The sequence below is a fragment of the Antennarius striatus genome, chromosome 7 (genome assembly GCF_040054535.1).
Source record: "Antennarius striatus isolate MH-2024 chromosome 7, ASM4005453v1, whole genome shotgun sequence".
In the NCBI taxonomy this organism is placed as follows: Eukaryota; Metazoa; Chordata; class Actinopteri; order Lophiiformes; family Antennariidae; genus Antennarius; species Antennarius striatus.
This window is the reverse complement of record NC_090782.1, coordinates 18,695,746-18,721,814: the sequence shown is the minus strand read 5'-3', so window position 1 is coordinate 18,721,814 and position 26,069 is coordinate 18,695,746. Positions and strand designations below refer to the sequence as shown.

At 39.1% G+C, this 26,069-nt stretch overlaps 1 protein-coding gene across 1 annotated transcript in view; it reads right to left on the bottom strand.

Moving 5' to 3' along the window:
- Nucleotides 1–26,069, bottom strand: part of ncanb (neurocan b) — a 130,386-nt gene that overhangs the window by 37,860 nt on the left and 66,457 nt on the right. Inside the window, exon 9 of the mRNA XM_068320405.1 lies at nt 7,557–7,673. Within this exon, the coding sequence (XP_068176506.1) occupies nt 7,557–7,673 (117 nt within the window). The remainder of the gene's footprint in view (nt 1–7,556; nt 7,674–26,069) is intronic.

The following is a 26,069-nucleotide window of genomic DNA, read 5'->3' as shown; positions in this document are numbered from 1 at the left end:
GAGGAAAAAAAATCTGTCACATGCTTCCTCTTAGGTATGTTGTTTCAGTAACGTGAAGAATTGGAGCAACATCCTTGGGCATAATTTCAGTTTTAAGAATATCTTAATCCTTCAGAGTTCCACAAGCTGAATGGCACTTTTTGTGGGAACAGAGCCTTGCATGTAGAAATATACTTTAACATTTTGGAACCAATGCTTAATAATGTTTTTCCTGTGAAATAGAGGAAAAGATCAACATCTTTCATTGCTGTAAAGTTAACATGAAAAGACAGATTACAGCGGATTAGTTTATCTCTCTGTAAAGACTGATAACATACAATTTAAAGCCTAAATTCTAGAAGAGGCTCCAGGCTCAAACTTCATCAAGCCAAGAATCATCCCAATAAAAAAAGTAATATTTTACACTTTCATCCATTTTATACATTATATACTTTAATTTACTGAATGGATTAAACAAATTAGACAAAACATGTTTTAAAAAGTCCTTTTAAAACATGATAGATGTTTTAGAGAAACAATCTAATATGTTTCCCAAATTACGGAACTATTCATTAAACTATTTGTGTTGGTAACATGTTCTAATGATTTGGACTCAGATACTCTGTTTCAGCAGTAGGACATTAGAATGAACAAGAAACATTGATCCGGTTATTTTTATAACTCTTAGTTGAGCCCATCCCTTGAACCAATGATAGCCTCCCTTAATCAATCCTCAGCCAAAATCAAACTCGTGCCTTAACCAACTTTACAACAACCAAACATTTATATCTCGTACATCTAGATTTTTATTCAGATTTGAACTAAAGTACACAAACTCATGGATGCAATGTTTTTTAAATTTTTATTTGTCAGTCAAAACATATTTTAAGACTACTGGGCATTGTCAATGTTTTTTTTGTCTGTGTGGTTCCTTATGTGATCAATAAAATTACTCATTAATTACACAAATGATCATTTTGCAGTCCTTCAACCTTTGGGCAGTATTGGACATTCGATCGGAGGAACAAGAAATGGCAGTAAAACTCTACAGCTTACTGAACCAGCCTGTAATACTTGGAAGATTTGGAGCCAAACACATAAATCCATCCTATCATTAATGAAGGAATGAATGGGATGTCCTGAGGGGAGCAGCATGGCTTCAATGACCCTCTCCATCTGTATTCCCCTACATACACTGCCAACTCACTGGGACTCTATCTATCTGCAGCTTCCTTCCATCGTAGCACTACAAATGTGTTACTTAGTTAGATATAAATCAGAGTTATTACGAAAAATATGTTTAGCGTTCAAGCATGCCAAGTTTGCTTTGTGCCTCAATTCACTTAAAATCCCCACAAATTCTCATCTGCTGACAAATATCTCACTTGTTAGTATTTTTACAGTTCAGCACAAATTATCATCACCCACAGCCTGTCCTCACCATTTCTACCCCCCCCCCTCCTCTTTGACCTCTTTTGTTCAGATTCGTGAACAGACTAGGAAGGTGGGCTAGGGGCCAGTGACATTAATAGCCTTAACTTCATGAATCTTTTAGAGTCAGTCATATGAGCTTATGTGAGAGGTACAGGTCTCAGAGGATGAATTAGTTAATACAGAAGCCCACCAGCAGTGTTTCTCTTCACTGCTGGATACATGACTTATGCATTAGCTCTTAATGCAGTCTTAGGAATGTATTCGTTTTACATAAGACTGTCCCAAACAGATATGCGTTGGTGTAGCTATGAGGCCAGATACGTGTCAGAGAAGACCAACTCTATACTACAAAAACTGTCAACGAAATTGCTTTATTTTGTGCACACTCTTTTGAGTGTGTTCAGATATGCCGTTGAGCATATTTAAGTGATCACTTTATGCATGAGTAGAGAGACATTTCTGTATGAATAATTGCATTGTTCTTTGGCAGGGAAATACAGAGTGGGAGTCTTCACGGAGCCAGAGAGTGAAGGTAGAGGGAGGTTAGGGGTTACAAGGGAGTCAGGAAGCATTGCAGGAAATGAAATGTGTTATTTGGGAGAAATGCTGCCGGACTTTAGTCTTGTTTTCATCCTAATCTCTGCATTGCGGAACAATTCCAGCATAATGCTATATACCTTACATGCAAGCGAATGAAAGGGAAAAGAAGACAACAGAAAGATGGATGAAATTGGAGACAAAACAAAATTTTGGAAACAGCATGACAAAAGGGAAGCATGAGGAAATATGTAAAGACATTAAATGGAGGATTAATAAAAGAGAAAGAATGGGAACAGAAGGGATGAGGTTGGAGAAGTGAATGTTAGGAAAGGAAAAGTAATGTGATAAAAAGCAAAAGAGGAATGATGCAGGACAGGAGGAAAAAGATGGAGAAAAACCCCAGATCTAATCACCATGACTGGAAATGAGGCCAGAGTGTGGGCAAAATAATTTAGGAAAAGCATCAGGTGTGCCTCCTGTCAAGCAGAAAGCCATCTCGAGGACATTGCTCTGTGCACAGCTAGAAGATGGTGATTTTCAATTTATTTTGTTGAAATTGACCAAGGAGTTCATGAAATCACCTGTGAGCGTGACTCAATGTTACTGTAGTTTGTGAGATGATAGGAGGATAGTGTAGGTGTTGCGCCTTCCCAGCATGTGGTGTGTCAGTCTCTAGCCACATGCCCTCTGACTGGCCGGTCTCACTGATTTGCTGGAGGAGGTAAGTCAAAGCTCAAATGCTGACTATTGATTATAAAGAAGACAAAGTGGAATGACAAACACTGCAGGAATAATTGGGTATTATCTAACATTTAAGTGGATAATTTACTGACTTCATCTTAAAACATGTCCAGCTTTTGAAATCCGTGTACTAATTAATAGTTTTATGATAAAAGAATACTTCAAAGTGCAGGACATTGTTGGTGCTCAGTGCTAAAATGAGGAAAATGACAAATCTAATACACTGCACTTTTGGACTGCATACTTTTTTCCTGGGTGTCTATGTGTACAATTAAGTGTGTCTTTTGCTTTAGCGTGATGTATTCTATTTTTTAATTGTTAATTCTGATGGTCTATGTCAGTGATTCTCAAATAGTTTGGAGCACACTCCAATGGGAGCGTGTGTGACATGCATGGCAAAACTACCGTTTGCTTTTTCATTAATGTACCAGAATAAACTGTAATTGCACATCCGCTACAGTAAGTGGCAGTGGTGCTTTCACGTCTACAAGTATGTGCCATTAACTGTAATTAAAGAGTGCAGGGAGTATTTACAGTTGTGAAGTAGTGGTCTGTATGAAGGGACTAAAAACATTAATTGTGCAAACCAGGACAAGGGCAAATAAATTCTCTTCACGCTTACTTAGGCAGCTAAACGTCATGAAGAAAACAGTGCATTCATGTCCCTGCGTCTATTTGCAACTTGATTCAAAGGCATTTGACTGTTTTATGACCATCATTTCCTGTCCTACTTCTTGTTCTCCTTATGCTGACTGACAACCTGCCTGATGGACTGACACAGGTCTCTCTGAACAAACAGCAGCAATCAGAAACAATTTCACAAACTCCAGCTGCAGTTCGAATCAAGGTGTTTTGACCAGTGATAGACAAAGACAGGTTAACACCTTTCTTTCAGAATAAATAATAGAATGGAACAGAAATAGCTATTGCTGTCAAAATGAGATGTCATTTTTAAGATGCACATTTTTAAGATGCACATAATTTGAATGTATAAAAAGGCTGTATCTTAACCTCAAATACCCATTAGGGTTAGCCTAATGTGTTTGTGGATTGTTGAATATATAAATATAGTAAAATGTACTGATAAACAAAATTTTTAAAAAAGGAATGAGTGGTCATGAAGAATATTCCATGCGAAAACAGTAATATCAGGGCTTCATTGGGTCTTCTAGCTCAAAGGACTGGTTTCCTTGTGACTGTCACATGAAGAAGAATCTGTTATCAGCTATTACTTAAATATAAACAAAAGTAAACTTTAAAGTTAAGGAAGTCAACGCAGGTATTCACCAGCAGATTAGGTTTGCTGGAGTCAAAATGTTGTTTTTGCTTTTGATAAACTTCTCATTGATGTTGATAAGAACTGGAAATTTATCTCAGTTTATGACTGTGGGTAACTGAAAAACATCAGAGTAGGATGATGACAATTTTCTGAAAAGCCTGAAAGCTTCATAACCAGAATGTAAACGGACCTTAAATGGGTTCAAAACATACTATTGTTGTGTTCTTGCTTCATATCACCCTTCCAGTTATTACAACATATGTCATATTTTAACAAAAATAATGGGAAAATAAACAAGTTTATGTTATTTTACTCCACTTTACTATCCTCCACAAATATTTGAATCATAAAATCACTAGTAAACCATTAGAAGCAGATAATATCATGTTACTGTACAATAAGAATAAAAAGATAATATATTATTACCCTGTAGCTGCCCCTGTGTCCCACAATGCGCAATACCAAATGCTGATATTATTACTGTACTATATTAAAAACAGAACTTCAATTGTTTGTGCAATTAAAATAAATTTGCATTAATCAAGTATTATTGAAAATGCATTGATAAATAAAGTACAGTACAGAACTGAGAATGGTTATCTTTAACGAGGAGACTAGTTAATTCGACTTACATTGTTTTTCGATCTACGTTCTGGAACGACTTAAGAAGAGGTTTAAGTGAACTATACGCATTTCGTTTCAACAAGCAAAGTTTCCAAAATGTCAACTACATCCACTATTCTGGCTCCAAATTGTTAGAATTATTTTGACAGATATCAAAATAAGTGGCTTGTTTGATTTGAATTATTTTGCAGAAAAACCAAAGATGTAAAAACAACCTATTGATTTTGACTGTACATTTTGCTACAAGGGTCTTCCGTTAATTTAATTACTCTCTTATTCACTGATTTCAGTTCTTGAGGAAGATGGAACTTCTGCTTGTGTGAAAACTTCCCTGTCTGTCAATCGCACTCTGTACTGACCTTAAATAGAACTCAGAAATATTGACCCTTGATTCTTTCAATGTTCCAGATTTGCATGCCTTTTTTTATGGAGCAGCAAGTTGGACGGTGAGAATGAGCTGATTTATTTATCTGTGTCCAACCAGTAAAAAATCACTCATAATGTTTTTTTGTTAAATTTTCACTATTTGCTATATATTATTCTCGTGAGTGCCAGCAAATAATCCTTCCAGCTGTGGGAAAGAAAAATTTTATTCATTATTGTGTCTCAACACATGGCTGTCAAACTGACAGGCTGTTTTGTGCATCATTAATCATTTATTCTGCTGCAGGATCCAGATTTAACCAAGCAGTCCCGATGATCAATGGGATACTATATCTCAATTACTATAGCTCAGGTTTTTAAGAGTGTTGCACATGTGTGTCCATTTACAACCAAACCCAAATCAATGTACAATAAATCAGGACATGAATAAAGAGAGGGATTTTGAGGATATTTAGATGTCCACAACTTCTTCTCCCTTTCTCCTAACCTTATAAATATTAAGTACATGCCCACAGTGGAAACACAGGCCATCAATAATGCAACTCCCCAAAATGCTTTTTTCCCAAATAATTTCTGCTATAAGCCAAGTCCAGGAGACAACTTGTAAGCTGCTGCAGCTGTGGTGCCTCATTTTGGCGAAATACTCATCCCACATGGAGAGCAGAAGCACTGCAGGGGATACCGGTTTATATGCCTGCCATGTTATAATGGGAATGTGGTGCATGCTTGTAAACTTGAAAGAGAGAACCTTCGATAAGACGATCATCCATGAATGACAGTCCGCAGGACATGAGATTGCAAATGTAACACAGAAATTAAAGTATAATTTGCTTACAGGCTAATTCCTCCAGAACAGCTTCGTGTTAATTTACTACAACTGTGGTCAAGTATTTGTTATAGACAATTAACCTTTTTTTTTTTGCTTTTGGCTGTAATTAATCTTAAACAACGTCAGATATGCAGCTGTTTGGCAGCGTAATCAACATCATAACACTTCAGTAAAACTGGGAATGGCAATTAAAACACCCTTGAGAGAAGAAAGCCGAAGGAAAGCACACAAGAGCAGAAGTAATCAGTAAATAACAAATATTTTATGAACACACTTCTCTCAAACTGTTGAAATGAATGTTATCATTAATTATGATTGTTCTAAAACAACAAAGCTTGGTCTTGTTTTATAACATCCCCAAACCAGACCGACGGAAGAAAATCATTACAACCTGCATAATGTATGTAATTCATGCAGTTAAATAATGTTTGTCACTACTTATTGATCCACCACCAGGTTGTTGATTGATCCCCAATCATGTTAATGCACAGGCACACCCCCATGCTGCATAATACGTATTGTTGGGATAAACATTAAAGATTATTGATAACTTGATCCTCTCATGACCTCTGACCACTGCTCTTTGACCTCTGTTCATGAATAATGAGCTTTAATCCTTCAACTCACACTGTTTTTCTCCATATGTTTGAATATGAAAGACACAAACACACACACACACACACTGAAGAAATCGTACAAACACAACTCATAACATTCTCAGTGGTACTTTATAATTTACGAGAGGTTCAGAAAAAAAAACATATCTGCGTGAGATTTTGTTCAATAACTGTTTACTTAAAGCCTTAAAGTTATTCCACTCATGTAAACACGAGGGCAGCTTCTGTACATAATCAAATAATTTAGTTTATCGTTTAACTTGAGGTTTTTTGGCCGGGACCCAGAATCAATGAGCCGGGCTGAACAACCAACTAGCACATATACTGAGTATGATGAATTAAAGCTCATTGGAACCCTCTGGGGTTTATTGTGCTGAATTTCTTCAAGTCTTATAAAATATATGAAAAAAAATAAATTTGCTCTCTTCTGCCAAAATGGCATCTTCTTCTTTATTTTTGATTTTTCTTCTTCTCTTCCTTCATTCTCTTGCCATCCCTCATCTGCAGTAGCATGTGAAGCTACTGCTTTAATCAACTCCTCCATCCCTCACTAAGCTCATGCCTCCTCTGTCAATGCACCTACACACACACACACACACACACACACACACACACACACACACACACACACACACACACGCACATACACACACACAAAAGCTCATGCCCATTTTCTGACAGCCACATTCTCCCATCACGCATCTCAGTTGAATGAAGAGCTGCATTCTGGAGCAGAAGACGAAAACACACACTTACATAGCAAAGCATACACATACAGCCGAACAAATAACACATTCAGAGTTCCTCACAACTGACTGACTTGCCACATGTGGATTCTCCCTATTAAACTTCATGCCACTGGGTCCAAGGCGAGTGAATCTGACAGGGAAGCTCCTCTTGACTTTGAGATTGGTCTGAGATTAGATTGAGAGTCTTTCCACCGGGGGGGGTGGGGGGGGGCATATGGGAAAACTCCCTGACATTTTCTTCCTGATTTGATCACAAAGCGATTGCATGTGGTCAATGCTATCCCAACAACTTTCCCTTCCGCCACACACACAGAGCTGCTTGCATGCAGCTGCTGTTCACAGAGGTTTTCCTGTTCACCTCTGACCTAACAGTGACTCACCGATCTCACAGCTCTCACCAGAGAAACCCTGAGGACAGTAGCAGCTATAGCCATCACCCTCCTGCAGGCAGTGCCCTCCATGGAGACAGGGGTTGGTCTGGCATGGGTTATTTTCCACTGTGAAGACGGACAGATTGGGAGAGAAGAGCAGAGTTTAATTGGGATTTTTTTGTTTTATATTGCAGAGAAAGAACAATAAGAGTGCTTTGAATGTTGAAAGACTACGAAGGACAGGAAGCCAGTGTTATTCCCTTCTCATTATCCTAACTGAGCCCATCCTCTAGCTGTGCTCTGACAGAGACAGACGTAGAGAGTAGAGTGGGAAGACAGTACTCCACTGACTTGTCTCTATAGCTATGACTTTCTACAAGGTGATGGATTGGCTGTTGTTGCACCTGTTTATCATGACTGATGCTTGCCAGGCAAAGGACAATGTGCTGAGTCAACCCCTCCTGCTGTTTTCATATAGCTCATCACAGGTCCGACTGATGAGCCAAGTTCCTCATAAATTAGCCGATCATCACCCAGTCATGCGTCCCAGCGTGGGTACCTATTTTTATGGCACATTACAGCGTTGCAGAGGAGGTAATAAACACATTTTATGTTGCTGGGCTGTAACTCCATGCCTCTTCAGGGGAAATATTTTGCCGAATGAATTGTGAAGATGGAAGAGATTAAGACATAATTATTGGTCTTATATTTTAGGATGGGGTTGAAGTAGGAGGAGAATTTGACAAGGACAGTTAAATCGTAGTGCAGGCGTTTTTATTCAGAGCGCAAAGAAGGACTGTGGGGAACTAGCTACATTAACTGTCTTTTTATTATCCAGTCCTGATAGGGTTGTAGCCCCTGACACAATCTGTCAGGACATCTAATACACTGCATCTTGTCCATAATAATACAGATTCACTTAATGATGTATGAGCAGAGAGCTGCTGTGCAGAACACAAAGTACAGTTCATCTGAAAGTTATTAAATGCTTTTGTGCTGTTGTGCATGTGTTAATAGATATGTGGGTATCTGGGTGCATCTCTCAGCTTTTGTTTGACACAGACTCAGCGCAAGCTGGTGACTTATTGTAATGTGAATGTGTGTTTAATTTCCTGAAACAAGGAGATAGACTCTCACTTTTGCAGAGAGGCTGCTGCCGATGCACTGGTCAGGAGAGATGATGGAAAGGCTGCCTTTTAAAATACATAAAAGTCATTCCCTGAATGAGAAAAACCATTAGAGACATGCTCATTTCTTAAATCAACAGCAGGGAGGGGGAAAAAAATTCTCGACGTGCTTAGAAATCCTACATCGCTTAAAGGTTAATGATGTACTGATGGAGACTGCAAAATCTCCAATGTGTTGAGCAGTTTAATGCACAAAAACCCACACAGGGTCAATGTGAGTGTTGGAGAAGAGATGCAATGGAAATCAATCTGTTTGTGCATCTGTCCGTCCTTCTGTCCGTCTGTCCGTCCATCCATCCATCCATGAGTCAACAGTTAATGCTGTCGCCTCACAGCTAGAGGGTTCGGAGTTTGAGTCATTTCTGTGTGGAGTTTGTGCATGCTCCCCGTGTCTGCGTGGGCTCTTTCCAGTTCGACAACTTCCTCCCACCTCCAAAAACATGCACTTCAGGTGCATTGATTATTCCAAATAGGTGTGAGTGTGTGCGCGAGTAGTCGTAGGTCTGTCGTATTGCTTCTTGTTGTTTTGTACTTGTTGTTGAATATTATGTATATCTTATTATTATTATTGTTTGAACATGTGTCTCAATTTATACTGGGGTGTGATCTAGATCACATTTTAAATGCAATGGAAGGGAAACAATGCAATCTGAAAAACAATGCAATCTGAGATTAAGGTGAAGTGTGCATTAATCTGCAGTATGAATGTGTTGTAGTCTGCCTTTTGAGTCTGATGTTGGCAGGGAATTATCAGCAGGAACCTCTCGCAGCTTCCTCTGCAACTCCTAAGGTAAAATATCTAATATGAATAGTTGTTTTAAGTTACACACGGAGTACACTCACTGTGATTGACATGTTCAAAATGATACACATTCTCAAAACAAGTCTTTAAAGTCAGCCTGTGTATCACTTTAAAAAATGCTCACAGGGCCTTGAATCCTCTGCAGTTGGTTTCTCTAATCCACTGTGAAATTCAGTGTCTTTGTGAAAGATCAAGGTGGCATTTTCTGGAGTTTGAAATAGTGTGTGTGTGTGTGTGTGTGTGTGTGTGTGTGTGTGTGTGTGTGTGTGTGTGTGTGTGTGTGTGTGTGTGTGTGTGTGTGTGTGTGTGTGTGTGTGTGTGTGTGTGTGATTTTGAAATATTTGGAGCATAACATAACGGAATGTCATACTTTTTTAGGCAATAACGAAATCAAGGCAACTACAAAGCAACTATTCTTCCAAAGAACAGAATCCATTCATCTATCTTCGACCACCTCTCTGGGGCCCGGGTCAAGAAGGCAACAGTTTCAGGCATGCCCTTACTTCCCTCTGCCCAGACATCTCTTCCAGCTCTGTGTGAATAAATTTTTTTTGAGATTTTATTGTAATACCCGTGACCTGCATTGCCAATAAGCATTTGTAGACAAAACAACTGCGATCGTGTTGTCTACTAGGCGATGGATGGATGGATTTATACATACTATTAATTTAGAGGGTTTGTTTTGTAAGTGGGAGAAATTTCCCATCTCTAAAGGATTCTACAGAATTTCAGGTTTGGAACACAAAAAGATATTTGCTTCTAACTTCATGTGTCATGTCGACAATGCTTGGACAAAAATTACGTAAGACATCTCCTAAAAGTTGCACAAAAACGCTCAAATGTTTGTTGGAAATTCCTCAAATTGTACTGCGTCTGATCTAGAAACTATTTGAGTCACAAGCTCCCCGAGTTACACTTCTGCTGACAAAGATAAGTCTGATATCTGAGTGCGACTGCATGCAATTTTGGTATCTCAGTACCACAAACACTAGTTCACTTTTACTCACATCTGTGGACACAAATCTCCTGCAGTACAAAAGCCACTGATGCACGCTGTGGGTAATGACAGCTGAGGACCACATCATCAAGAAACGTTAGCGAGAAATGCCTCGGTAGCTTAAAGATAAATGCCTCAAGACTGTTCTACTGGTCGGCTCATGTTTCTATCAGCATTAATGCTGCATGGGGTTTTCTTTACTGTCGCAAAAAAGTGAGTGTGACATATCTTAAAAAGAATCCATAAGCTCCTTGGGATTTAAGTGGATGGAATCTCTGGAAAAAGTTGAGCAAAGCCAGTGTGTGACAACTGTGGTTAATCATTCAGATGCACATGTATGCATTGAGAGCCTTAAAAACCTCAGTTTACTGTATTTTGGTCATTGTAAACCACAAAGAAAAGTTTCAAAAGTTACAGCAAAACTGGCTTAACTGTCTCTTCGTCAGCGGTGATTTACATACATATAGAAATCTGTGACAGCCAACCACAAAAACCACCGACCGCCCCTGATTGATTTGTCTATTTATAATTTAAAGAGGGTCAGATGTGCATGTGTGCTAATGGTTTGTGCTCATCACCTCCTGGTCCTGCTCTCCCTCAATGTGCTCTAATTCTCTCATTTAAAACACAATTATATGCAGGAAGAAGGATTGTTTTGTTTTTTTTCAGAGTACCTCAAATTCTATCAATCAAGAATTTGTTGCTGTTTGTTGTTTTTAATATAATGACTAAGGGTGCAAATCTGTCCAAAATGGAAGTATTCAAGTTAACACTGATTACTTGATCTATGTTCTTGAAATAATGTTTAACATGCACTAAACAAGTCCTTGTGGTAACAACGTGGTTCAATTTGAGGCAACGGTGCTTTGAGAGACACAACAGGAAACACAATTATGTTATTTCAAAAGAAGTAAAAGCAAATCTCCCAGTAATTAAAATATTTCCAGTTACGCATTCAGTAACACTTCATTTAAGCGTGAGCATACCTCCAATCAGCTACCATCCACCAGCTCTGATAAGTAGCAGTGTGCTGTCTGAGGTAATGCTGACTGAAAGCTGAACTGGAGCAAAATACAGCATTGATACAATTTGACGACAATTAGTAACGACTTATTAAACACAAATGAGACTGCGTTCTTCACCATCTGCCCACAAGCAGTATCCTCCAGCTTTAGTAGTAACAGCATATGCACAGTTCAGAGAATGGGGCAGCAGTTATGGATGATGTGACTTCAGCAACATCTCAGAACAATGTTCTGCCTGAGTGGATTAACATGCATTGGAATCAAGCATGTAATAGACATCTCAAAACATGATGTGACTGTTTTGATTTTAAAACCTTAGTTTCTTTGGATTGACACTTTGCACACAGGCTGATTATGAGTTGCAAGCTCAAAACGAAAAAATTAAGGTGTGTGATTAAATAAGGCATGACAGAGAAAGGAAAGGGAAGGAGAGAGGGGGAGATACACCCTGGTTCACAGCAACAAGGGAAGGAGAGGACTCAAATTATGAAAAGTCAGTCAGGGAGGGACAGAAAGTCACAAAGGGAGATATCAGACATTTCCTCCTCTCTTAATGCTTGCTGCTAGCATGATTAATTACACACTAGTCTTTAAATAGGTCGCCTCTTCCAGTCCGACTTTGGTTCCTTTTTTTTTCTGTGAGAAAGACAGAGTAGAGAAAAAAGAAAGGGAAGCCAAACAATTTCAGATCTGAGCTTTGCACTTCCTCACTGAGCAGACGCTGCACACCTCCTGAGTCTTGGGCAAAGGTTCTGAAAATATGCTTCTACTGGTGGCATTTTACTGCTCCATGGGGTCATTTTAAGTTTTCCTAAGCCTCTCACGAGAGAAATTATCTTAATGCTGTGCTGCATCTGGGAAACTAGTCTCTAATGCCGCCTCATACATACGCCCTAGATTTAGAATGGACATGAAAGAATTGCGATAAAAAAAATTCTGTGTATCCTATGAAGTGTGAAGCTGAGTGATTAGCACATTAAATATTATGGAAGATTGAAGAAAAGCTTGTTATTTAAAAAAAAATGCCTGTAGGGATAAACATGTAACACACACACACACACACACACACACACACACACACACACACACACACACACACACACACACACACACACACACACGCGCATACGTACAGTATGCACATGCACACACAGCTACATTGACAGTATGTACACCTGCTTATCACCCACCACATTGCTGTGCTTGAAGTCACTCAACCTTGTAATAGCCTGCTGAGACAGAGACCGTGCTTTGGTCTGTTCAACTGTTCCACATCTATGAGCATGATAAGCTATCACCTGGGCCTGGCAAGAGTTGCCGCGTTAAAATTTAATACTGTAGTACAATATAGAACAGTTGGATGGATGCCGTATGGACAGCTGTGCTCAGCTGCATAGTTTGAGCTTAAATGCAGTCATCTTGGTAATGGCTCAATGAGTTTGGTGTGAAATATTCATATTGTCACTTTCAGGGTTGTTACGGCGAACATGTGTTTTATGTGTTAAGTGATGATGGAGCAAGAAAAAGCAGATGTAATACATTCAGAGTAAGTCGCTCTGCCAGCACTGAATGACAGCAGGACCAGCATCACATCTGGAGCCAGAATAAACTAAGACTCTGATGATTCACCTCTTTCCTAGACCAAGGGTATACCGTCACTTGTGCTCGTGTGTCTCTTTGTTTGCATACAAGATATCTCAAAATCTTGTGTAGACTTTGGGTCTACAAAGGAAGGATTCTATTTTGAGATATGCAGGTCAGAGTACGACCCATGCGAGGTTGTGTTCCCATACAGGGAAGTCTGCAGAGTCACTGCAGGTGAGGAGTGATTGCAGCAATGAAAAGCTGGATATACACACCAAAAGATAGTCATGTGAAAAAGTTAGGACACCCAATTACATAATCAGCCCTTTAGTAAGAAATGTCAGCGCAGCAATGTCCAATATTCTGGAGAAGAAAGTGATTTAATTACAACTAAACAATAACAAAGAAAAAATATAAACAAAAATGCATATTTTGATGGAGGGAAAAGTTTGACCGCCGCCACATATCTTCCTACTTAAAATGGTTAAAATTCACATTATCAAAACATTGTTATGCTAGCATTTTGAAGGACCCTCGCCCCATTTAAACCTCAGTCATTTAGTTTGGTGTGTTCGCCTGACAGTTGAAGTAGAAGTAAACACCACAGTAGGATCCAAAATAGCTGACTGATGCCCATAAATCTGGTACGGGATTTTAAAAAATCCCAAAATAATTTGACATCAGCCATTCCACCATCTGGAAAATTGTTTACAAGTGGAGGACATTCAAAACAACTGCCACTATGACCAGGTCTGGCTGTTTGAGCAGGCCACAAGATGCTAAAAGAAGCAGGATCCTGCTACTGTCGATGCGAAAGTGCAGGACTCCAGAAAGGGATGACACAAGTTTGACTTTCATGGGAGGAAATGTTTGCTCTCTAAGAAAAACATGAATGCCAGACTGAGGTTTGCCAGAGACGACATAGACAAAGACCATGGCTTCTGGAATGATGTTCTTTGGACAGATGAGTATAAAAAGAAGACGAGTTGATCGTAAACCAAATACAGCATTCTGAGAAGAGAACCTTATTTCAACTGTGACGTATGGAGGTGGCAAAGTCATCATTTGAGGACGCTTTGCTGCAGCAGTACCAGGCTTTACTGTTATAGAATCCACTGTGAATTATACTGTGTATCATAGGGTGCTTGAGAAACATGTGAAACCATTTGTAAAACAAAATTAAAGCTAAAGCAGAACTGGACCCTGCAACGTGACAATGACCCAAAGCATACCAGCAAATCCATTTTTTTGCATTTTTGTCTCAACATTTTTCTCAACATGTTTACCCAATAAGTGACTGGAATTACTGTTCACAATTTGACTGCTTGAATTAACAATTTGAGCTCAGATGATCACTACTTGGTGAGAAATTACAAAATGACACTCAGAAATGTTGGGAAGGATAGTTATTATGACACTGAAAAAGATCACCAATCAAGAGCAAGTACATTCTCAATCTGGTATTATATAATGCTGCCTAAAGGTTGTGACATAACTGCAGTCCCTTGAACCAATTAAAAGTCACACAATGAAATGAATAAATACTGAATACAATGCAACTTGCAAAAAAACCCACAAAGTAAAAAAAGATATTTAATTCATGGTTGTCTCAATAAAGTCAGTTCAGACATCTGTTTGTGAACATGACAGTTATAAATTCAAAAGTTCGCACAATAAAAATACAACATGTATACCTATATATATAATTATTAATTATGCATTACACAATTGATTTGTAACTAACCAACATTTTACAGTTGTCCTGACAGAAGACTTTCATGCAACTTAACTGGACAAAATGTTGAGATCCTTTAAAGTATTGTTTGGGGGAAGGTTGTTAGGGGACAGGTATAATGGGTGATTACTACATCCACCTTCAGCAGTGCAGCTACTGACAAACTACAATTGATGAGCTCTGCAGGGAACAGAGCAGCTCTTCCTGTCTATCCAGCCACATGTGGCCCCCTGTGTCTGCATGGACAGTGTGAGAATGAAAAGAGTGAAATCAACCACAAAAATCAAGAAAAGGGCTACAATAGCAAATATTTTTTTTGTAACCCATTACTCAAATACATTAATTGCCACTGTGTGGCTGCATAAAATGGTTTCCTCCTGTTTTCACAAGCCAAAAAAAAACAAACCCCCGATAGTCTAACATACACACACACACACACACACACACACACACACACACACACACACACACACACACACACACACACACACACACACACACACACACACACACACACACACACTCGCAAAAAGCATGACACTTGCAATTAGCTACAGAGCCATAAGCATGAGACAGCAAAAAGCAGCTGATGTGCTCTTAGCGAGCACCTCATGAACTGAGTGTCACACTGAATCAGCCTGGAGAGAACCAGGGAGGAGTAACACGCCAGCAATTCAATATGATCCCTTTCTGCAGGCCTGCATGGCAAGACTGATGATGAAATTGAGAGTGCATCGCTACAAGAGCAGCGCTTGTGCCATCTCAATTCGTCCTAAATAAATTACATTATCTGGACTGTCAAAGTGGTGGGAAAATAATCCATCCTGGCTTATCATCACAAACACATTGTATCCACCTTCAATTCCCTCCCGTCCTCTCTTCAATGTGTCTTTGCACAATTTTTTTAAAACTAAGTGGGTGGAACATCTGCTGTCTGTGACGTAGCATGAATGATTTTGCAAAGCGCATTGTTATTCAAATGAACATGTTTTTCTACAATCAAGTTTTATTTCAGTGAACACAAATGATTGGATGATATGTTGGATAATATGCCTTATAGATCAATGAGGGATATGCATACATCACAGATGAAGACTTGCTATTTCAAGTACAGTGCGCCCTCGTTCTTTGCGGTTAATGCGTTCCAGGAACCACACGCAATTAATGAATTCTGCGACAAACTATCTTATTATTTGAGGTAAGTTAAACATTTACGACCCTCCTCATACTGATATTAAACCACCTTCTTATCTGTATTACCTTTTCCCACACTCTTATCGACTGTTTAAAGCACTTTTCTGTCTGAGCACACTTTCCGTACACCGGCAGCCAATAGATTGCTCGTATGGTATCATGTGACTGCCTACCCAACATTCGCGATGAGGTGAAGTCGCTAGCTTTGATGCGCGACTGCACGAGGGCGCACTGTATACAAAAAAGTGGACAGGTGTCTCAAAATTTAAAAAATAAAAAAACCCCAATAAACAGGTGACACAAATGTGTACCCGTATGTAATAAACCTGACCAATGTGGTCCTCTCCAACACTTGGCAGATTAAGATCTACATTAATAGGCCATCTAAAGATAGACTGCAGGTTAAATAAAGTCAAACTCAACTACTCTTAAAGTACCCGTAGCAGTCTGATGCCAACAGGATAGAAGTGATTGTGCAGGTTCCCCTTGAACTGCATGAGAATTAATTGTCCTTCCTGTGATAAAGTCACACACAACCAGAGCTACACAGATGCAAAACAACAACACAAGCATCAGCCCACATCCAATTACAGAACTTTGCATCAAAGGTTACAGAAACTCCTGTCTAGAGTCCAACTTGTAATGCTGAGCTGATTTATGCATAAAATGTAATTCCTCCTTGAGTTAGCTGGCTAAAAAGAAATATTACATTCATTAAAAAGCTCATGGCACACACTGAGGGGAAAAAAAAAAAAAGTTCTTTGATAATTTTGAAAATTCATTTATTTTCTGTAACTGCTTATCCTGTCACAAGTTCACACTAGGTAATGGAGAATCAAGGAGAACATACAAACTCTTCATAGACATGCTCCAATGGTTAATAACCTTAACGCTCACACTGGGAAGCAACAACGTTAAATAATATATGACCATCCTGCCAAAATTTCACACAATTTATTCACGGTACTGAGTTAATAACAGACGGGAATTATTCTAGTTAAATCTGATTAAGGAGAATGTTGAATCAAGTAGCACCCGCAGAGAAAAGTTAGTGTGATAATTGTGTTTTAAAATGAAAGAAAGCATTACTACGGAAAATAAGCTGCCCATACCTCTCTGCTAATAAAAATATAAGATACAAAGGCATTGCATCCACCTTTGTCATGTCAGTTGTGGTTGTCTATATTTGCAGAGTCAACAACTCAAGGAAAACAGCACAATTTCCCTTTTACAAGGAGCTGAAATTGTACTCTTCTCTCCTTTTGTCGAGTTGTTTTTCATCATGTCCCACTGTGATTGGCACAGCCGCTTCAAAAGGGAGGACAGCGGCTGAGGATGCTTAATCAGCAAAACCTCCAATTTATCTTCCACCTCTCCCAAACCTGACGCTCATATACTGCAGAAAAAAATAAAAAAAGTATGCTGAACATGCTGATTTTCCACACAGTACCTCATTTGTTGCTTTGTTGTGAGTATGTCATGGGTACAGGAAACTTTGAAAACATGATAAAATAATATCCTCATGGTTTATTTAAACTCGGACATACAGTATTCGTGTTAGCATCATGCACTCGCAATTTCTGTTCATTAATTCCATCCATCCATCCATTCATTTTCTCCCACTTTATCCGCCGCAGCGGGTCACAGGGAGCTGGAGCCTATCCCAGCTGTCTTAGGGCGTGAGGCGGGGGACACTCCCGGCGCGATGCCAGTGCGGCGCGGTCATGTAAAACAACCACGCAGAATTCATTCATGGAATGAATCTGGAAACTGAGTGCGTTCTTAGAGTCCAATGCTTAAAAAATGAAAGCTTACAGCTGTAGATATTCCTCTTCATCCCTTTTTGTTCCTGTGCTTACTTCATTTGTTCCATCTTTATCTTTTCTCAGTGCATCTCTTCCTCTTGCGCCTCTTTAGAGTGCTCATTTTTCTATGTGCACGAAATGCAAGAACCCGTCTGGTAACAGATAACAATAAAAATGTGTTTTGGAATTTAATGGATTCAGACATTTTCTCAATAAATATGCAGAACAGATTTCACAATGATGGCCTGACTGTAGCGCTATGAAAAAAGCACAATTTGAATAGACAGTGTATTTTCAACATGTTACAAACTGAATGGGAGTGAGCTGGGGATGTAGCTCAGTGGTAGAGTGCCTGCTTTGCATTCATGCCGCCTAGGGCTCAATCACTGGCAGCCCCACAGAGGCACAAGTGTCTGGAATTTTCAAGAAAACAACTGCAAAACAAATATGAGCGTTGATCTAAAATTAAAAAAAAAAGATGACACGCTGTGGAGACGCCTGAAAGACGCGCCGGAAGGAAGTTTATAACAGACTGAATTAGCGGGGACTTGTCCTAACCTCATGTAGTAACTGTGAAGCCCATGATATACGTTGTTGCGAAGGAGCAATAAATCAAAAATGAAAGGTCATAAATACACAAACACAGACAATTTTTTGGATCTCCCCTCCCTTGTCTGCATGTTTGTATTCGACTGTGATTCCTAACCTGACAGCAGGGCAGCACCATTAGGAGGTGCTGTGGGCAGGAGTGTTCACCTGGAGATTTGTTTAAAACTCAACACAAACTACTTTACATGACCTGAAAGTGGCCCAGCTAGCAAAAACTCTAAAAAGAAACTTGCTTCTTAAAATTGCTCTGAGCCACCATTTGTAATTTGCAAACATACCCTTTGCCTTTTTAAAGGCAAATTTTCACCTCCAGATTCAACGTGTGATTAAGAAATACGTCCTGGGAGATTTTTTTTTTAATTACACATCTAAAAGTCCTTTCCCACTGAAACAGATGTGTGGGTGTGTTTGACAAGCCCTACATGAAGGGACCCCTCAACCCTTCCACCCACTGTGGGCTGGCTGATGCGTGATGCGTTTTGACTGACGCTGGGAGACAAACACTCCTGCTACTGCTCTGCTGTGCCTGCGGAGTGAGGAGTGAAGTCTGTCAGGCAATCTGGCAGCTCAAAATAATCCCCAGCTGGGTGCACTCATCCTCACTGCTGCTACTCTGTAACAAGAAAATACCTCAATTTGAAATCGTGCATTTCACTGTTAACCTTGATGGTAGGTGGCTCCATTTTCAAGGCGTAAGCCTGCCTGTGGGGCTGGCTGAGTTGCTGACGGTAATGTGTGCATATGACTGCAAATGGAGAGTGAAAATTCACAAGCTGCTGCTATTCAAATCTTGCTGCAACAGACATAATAGACCTTCCATTTCCACTGTGTCTGCAGCCCAGTTCCACTTCATAATATAGTTTTATATACCGAACCTACTTGTTTAGAGGTAATAAAAGTAATATGTTGGAGCAGAGAGGAATTGTTTTGATGAATAACATGGCTTTGGGCTTCAAGTTTGTTTCCATTCTTCGTCCTCTAAGAGGACAGACCTGTTGGATACAGATAGGGAGGTGAAATATTCTTTTAATAAAAGGAAATAGATTCCTGAAGTCTGATCTGATAGCACCTGAATGCTCCATTGTAACAGTTAACATAACCTGACTCATACTGCTCTGCCCAATCACAAAACGACTCCAAGCACAGGATTATATTCCATCTGACAGATTCCTGCCATGCGCTATGTCTCCATCCATCCCTCCTATCTTTAACCAATTGGTGGCACACAGAGGCGATGTTGTTTGTTGCTTTATGAAACTCAACACACCCTCAGGGGCCCCGTGGCTGTAACTGTCAATAAAATCTCAGATAGGAATTCATCCGAGAACAACTGAAAAAACAACCTTTCTCATTGAGCACCTGTCTGTTTTTTAAATGGGTTGACATGCGGCTCAGCAGAGGTCTTCTCTTATCTGGTTTACAGACATGCTAAATGACAATGACTACAGTAAAATGAGAGGAGGTGATGATGCCTGAGTGCATCGACAAACATTTGATGGTTTCATCTGCTCTGTATCTGAATGTTTTACTTTGCAGTTTTACTCCTCATTGAATCAGGTTGTTTGACTGCATCTCCAGAAGCCAGAGGGAGTTAATGTTCACTATATTTTCCTCTTATGAAAACTGTGTTGATGAATCTCCAATTAAAATCTGGAATTGGTTGGTTATGGAAAAGCATGGATGTTGAAAAAGGCCACAAATTCTTTCACAACAATGCTTTATGAGTGTGTGAGCATAAGGCACTGTACTAACAAAACAAATACATGATTAAAAAGCATATGTTGCGCCCAGGGAAACAGAAAACTGAAGCTTAGCTGTTTTTGTGTTGCTTAAGTTCACATAGCCCTCTGCTCTGCCAACCAACAGAACTATTGGTTCTTCTCTAAAGAACCAATAGTTCTTTAGAGAACTATGAGATGAGAAAATATTCATAAACACAACAACAAAACTTGTTTTTTCGTACTGCTACAGATCTGCAACCAGTAACAGTCAAGAGATTCAGTCATTCATCTGCCATAATGGGAGCTCTGGGTCATACAATCTAGAAAATAAAATACAGCAGCATGTGATGCGGCTCCTAGAGGCTGAATAATCAGCAGGTTTTGTTGTGGCAGCAACATATAAAGCATTTTTATGATGCTATAAAAATGCCTATTTAGGACAGGTTTTTTGATGCTTTTTTTCAGGCTCACTGCAGAATATTAAAACCAAATTTTGATGGTGCATTAGTTTTACAAACATAGCTGTTTCATTGACTTTTAGATGTATAAATCACAACTTCTCACTCCCACAAATGCAAGAAAACAGCCTGATAACTGATATTTTGCTCAAAGCTTTGACTTCTATACACAATATCACTCACTAATTTTTTTTTTAATTACTAAAAAAATTATAAATTACATTAACTCCCACTAAACTCCCACTAAATTCCCACTAACTTCCACTAAATTATATATTTGCTATGTGTTTTACTTTAGCGTATGAAAACACATCACATTTTGCATGAAATTTTGGTGAAATGTTTAATGACCTTTCACCAGTAAAGCACTGTGCTGAGGCCAGTAAAAAAAAAGCAGCTCCAGACAACATTATACACAAATTTCACATATCAGAGTTATAAGATGCACATCCTATTGGTGCACATTTACACTTTTATATTACATCCTATTGATAGTCTTTGTGCTTTCTCCATCTTCAATATACTTCTTTAATATCTGGATCTTTTCTCAAAATAAATCACTCATGATACATACTCTATAGGCCAACAGATCACTTTAATAACAGATCTGATAGCAAGCCTGTGAGTTCTGGTGTTGGTATAACCTGAACCTGTGTGGGTAGCTATTTAGGCTAATGTTTAGTTAAGAAATGTTGTGGATCCTGTCTCTCTAACATCCTGATAAGGATGCTGTTTTCCAAGAACTGGTGCTTACAGAGAGTTTCATTTTATATATTTAATATTCAGTACATTCAAAACGGCTGTGAATCATCATTGTCAAAAGTCATCGATATACACAAAAGCCACATTATGGTTTCTCACCCCAGAGAACTTGAGATACTCTCCTCAGTTGTTTCATTATTCTCCCAGTTAACCAGATATAGGGAGCCTATGCTCAGTCAGCGCGGGGTGGTGAGCAGCGATGTTTCGTCCCACATCATGATGGAGCCTAGAGTCCCCCGGGGCGTTCTTTAACAAATCCCATTCATTTAATGTGCAGAAAGCCGATAGCAAAGGATATTGAGTAGGAGTGTTTCATATGGAAAATTGGTAGAACTATACCATGAAAAGAATTACAGTAGAAAACCCTGGAGAGGAATAGGACTTAGAAGGATGGCAGGTTAGGCAATGGATGAATATAAGGGAGGTGACTCTTTTTAAAAAAGCTGCGATGAGAGCTCTGCTGAGGCTGATATTCATGCAGGGGACAGATACAGCAATTGACTGCCTTCTGTCGTACCACATTGGAGTTCAAGAGGCTATCAAAACATTATGCCGTAGAGAGTCGTAAGAATGACCGGAGGAGTAATAAAAGTCAGGGAGACGGTGAGCAAGAGAGACAGAAAAAGATAGTAAGGGAAAGATTGAGAAGAGGGAATGAATAGAGAAAATATGGGAAACACAGAGGGGGAGCGGTGGGGAAATCAATATACTTCTATATGGTGCATTGAGAATGTGCCCTCTTACTGCTCGAGACAAAAGATCCAAAGACTCCAATAGCCAGCCATCAAAGTGAGAGTACGCATCCATACACCCATACTGTTAATTTGCCACCCAGCTTATCCCTGTGTCAATTTACCTGCTTCACACGCACACGCACGCACACACACACACACACACACACACACACACACACACACACACACACACACACACACACACACACACACACACACATGCTGGTTCTTCTCCTTCAAATGTAACACTAATTTGTTTGAGGACTGCCTACAGTGTAATTCATGCTGCCAGAGGTCTGATCCATCTTGAGACTTGGACAAGGCTTTAGTTAGAAGGGTTATAATTCAGAGGCATCCTGCAACCTTTTTCCAGGGTGTTAGACTGGCATTGGTAATTTAAAGGCTGTACAGACAACTGACATTGCTGTATCCATCCGATTTGTTTTGTCACGCCAAACAGCCATATGCCAGTGCTCTGAAAAGCTTCTGCGATTTTCCATGCTTGTTGGAATTCTTTCAACTACAAATCAATTTTGCGACTTGCGAGTTGATGAGGTCTTTAAGATTATACAATTGTGAAATGATAGTATGGGTAATTGAAAATAAAATAAAATATATGAAATGTGTTTATTTTCTTGCATAGGGGGATTAGGAAAAATGTGTGTCTGTTTGTGTGTGTGTGTGTGTGTGTGTGTTTGTGTGTGTGTGTGTGTGCATGCGCGCAAACATGTGTGCATGCACGTGAACATGTGTGTGTGCATCTGTGTGTGTGATTTTGAAATATTATTAGCATAAGATTCCTCCGGGATTAATAAAGTATCTATCTATCTATCTATCTATCTATCTATCTATCTCTCTATCTATCTATCTATCTATCTATCTATCTATCTATCTATCTATCTATCTATCTATCTATCTATCTATCTATCTATCTATCTAGTACATAGTGCAACTTCTTTTCCTTTAGGCTTTTCCCTTCAGGGGTCTCCACAGCGAATCAGTTGCCTCCATCTAACCCTGTCTTCTGCATCCTCTTCTCTCACACCAACTACCTTCATGTCCTCTTTCACTACATGCATAAACCTCTTCTTTGTTCTTCCTCTAGGCCTCCTGCGTGGCAGTAATTTACAATATTATACTTTTTTAGGTCACAGCTAAATCAAACCAACTGAAAGGCAACTTTCCTTTCTTTTTTCAAGAGTTACATAATACTTTATATACTTTAAATATTTTTATGTTAAATAATTATACGTTATTTCTTTATTAATTATTTCACAATGGTGTATTAGATTACATTCTTGATCAATCTAGTGAGAATGGACTCTGGATGACTGAGTAATCCCTACTCTACCTTCATGGGTAATCCCTTCAATGCTTTTACAAAGTTCACATGATGATATTCTCATAGGATTTGCAACAAAATACTTACATTTTAGTGGGAAAGGCCTGAAATTGTACTGCATGAGCTCTAGAAACTATTCCAGACACAAAGAGCTGCCCGAGTCACACTTCTGCTGCCAAAGATACTGTATGTCTGACATCTGAGTAGAACTGCTTGTAGGTTTGATATGTCAGCTCCACAAACACTAGTTCACTTTTACTCATGGCCGTGGACACTAATCTCCTGCTGTACAAAAGCTTCCTCTCATATATTTTCTTTCTTGCGTATGTGTACGTCTAACCGTCTGTGTGGGTTTAACTGAAGCGAGAGTGATGGGGAATCGGAAAGCTGAATGTGGCATTGTATACTGTTGCAGCTTCTTTATCACTATGATATATGACCAAATAGGACACAGATGAGTGCAGACTGTTCCAATGACAAACAATGCGTGAGGATTGATGCAAAGAAATATAAAGAAAGTAAAGTATCTTTCTTGAGCATTTATAAAGGGAAAGATAAAGAGGAAAATTGCTCTTTGGAGGCTCGTGGGACTGTTACTGCGGTCTATGATCATTGATTAAATAGGTTATGTAATTCTAACTACTGTATCATAGACAATACAATCAACTCTCTCTTCCACTCCCTCTTTTCCTCTCCCACTAGACTTATGCCCTTTACATCCTCTGTCTCTGTAGGTCCCTGCTTTAATGGGCAGACAACCATTGCTATAATTTTCTCTGTACTATAACAGCTACAAAAGGTCAGTCAGGGGGAGTGGTCTAAACCTTCTAATCACTTACAAAGAGCAGGACCACTCATTCCCTTCAAATGTCACCATGTTAGACAAATTGACAAAGACAAAAGAGCACTCCAGTACTCCTCTACTGCTCTGTGAATTTTTTGTATCTACATTACCATTTAATCTGAAGAATGTCCTTGAGGTATGAGTGTGATAGTAAAATAAATACTGTGTCTAAAATGTTAATTAATTTGTTAATTAGCATGCTAATTTTTTAATAAATATAAAAAAATCAAATCAGTTTCATGATCATACTAGATGCTACAAGAATTAAATCGGGTATGATCATGAAACTGATTTTATACATACATAAATGCATACAAGAAAAAAGGTGATTTTGTGTTGAGCCTCTCCACTGTCATTAGCTTGTTGCAGTGCTTTTAATTTAAACCAATGTTTTATCAGAATATTCTTCTGTTAGGGAAGAAGGCAAGTCACCACTTCAGAACCTCCTGTAAAGTTCCAAGCAAATTGGGCAAATAATGGTTCCCCTGGGAGAGACATACCACTCAAGCAATGGCGCCCCGCAGTAAAAAGTTCTTATAAATGACCAACCATTGGAGACAATTATGTGGTGAATCTTTGCCCGTGAAGATCTTTACGTCAAATGTTGAATAGCAAGCTCATTACAAGAACTGCTAGCTCAACCATCCCAAAATACACAATATTCAGAAGTAATTTAACAGTGTAAGACAAATTGCCAACTGTTACACATATTCCAAAGTGCTTCCCAAAGGTATATGTAATTTGATGAGGCTATTAGCTTCATTATTAGTCTCATAGAAGGCTTCACCAAAATGCATTTATGGAATCCCAACCAGCTCTGGACTGAATAATGAAGACTTTAAAAAATGCACGTCACAGATCAGGTACAAGTGGTGGTTCAGAAATGTACAGTATATTCAAAACCAAGAAAATCCCAAATTAAATGAGCTGAGCATAAATTTGTGGCATTGGCCTGCCTTAAAAATACTACAGTGATTTTTAAACATCTCCAAATAGAGGTGATGGTTACAGAATACAAAAGATTTAGATGAGTATCAGATGAAAGGTGAGACCATATTGTTTATTATGTTAATTTACTCTTTTTTCACATCCCACTTCAAAGTGGTGCTGTTTGTAATTGTCAGTGTTTGTCTGTTCGTCCGTTCATCCGTTAGTTAGTCCACCAAATATCTTTGCAACCGTTGCAGATAGAAAGATGAAACAAAAAGCACATTACTCAGGCAGCAAAAGGGATGAAAATGAGATGATGACCTTGACCTTGAGAAAAGTAGGTTAAGGGCAATTGTCAACTTTTGTACACTCAAGACCCCAATAAGATAGAAAGATGAGGAAGAAGGGCAATGTGAGTAAGACTGTAGATCAAAGCTAGTGCGTTGATCTATGAAAGTAGGTCAGGGTAAAATTTTGAATTCAGGGGTGTCGCGGGATGTTGCAGTCTCCGACTGCTTTGTTTTTAGTTGATATTTGCCACAGTAGCAACTCAATTAACTTTCAAAAGAAATGAATGGTAGTGTTGAGACAGCCTGGATACTACTATGATGGTGAATAACAAGTTTGTAGAATGGTGAGTGAGAGAGAAGGCAGGTTGAGTCAAATACAAGACAAAAAGTTGAGTAAACATGGAGAACATGAGAGGCTGCAGTCAATTACAAGTCTATTCTTGTAGTTTGTGTCCACATTGATTTTCTGGGGGTTAGGTTCTCTGTCTTTCTCCAGTTCACAA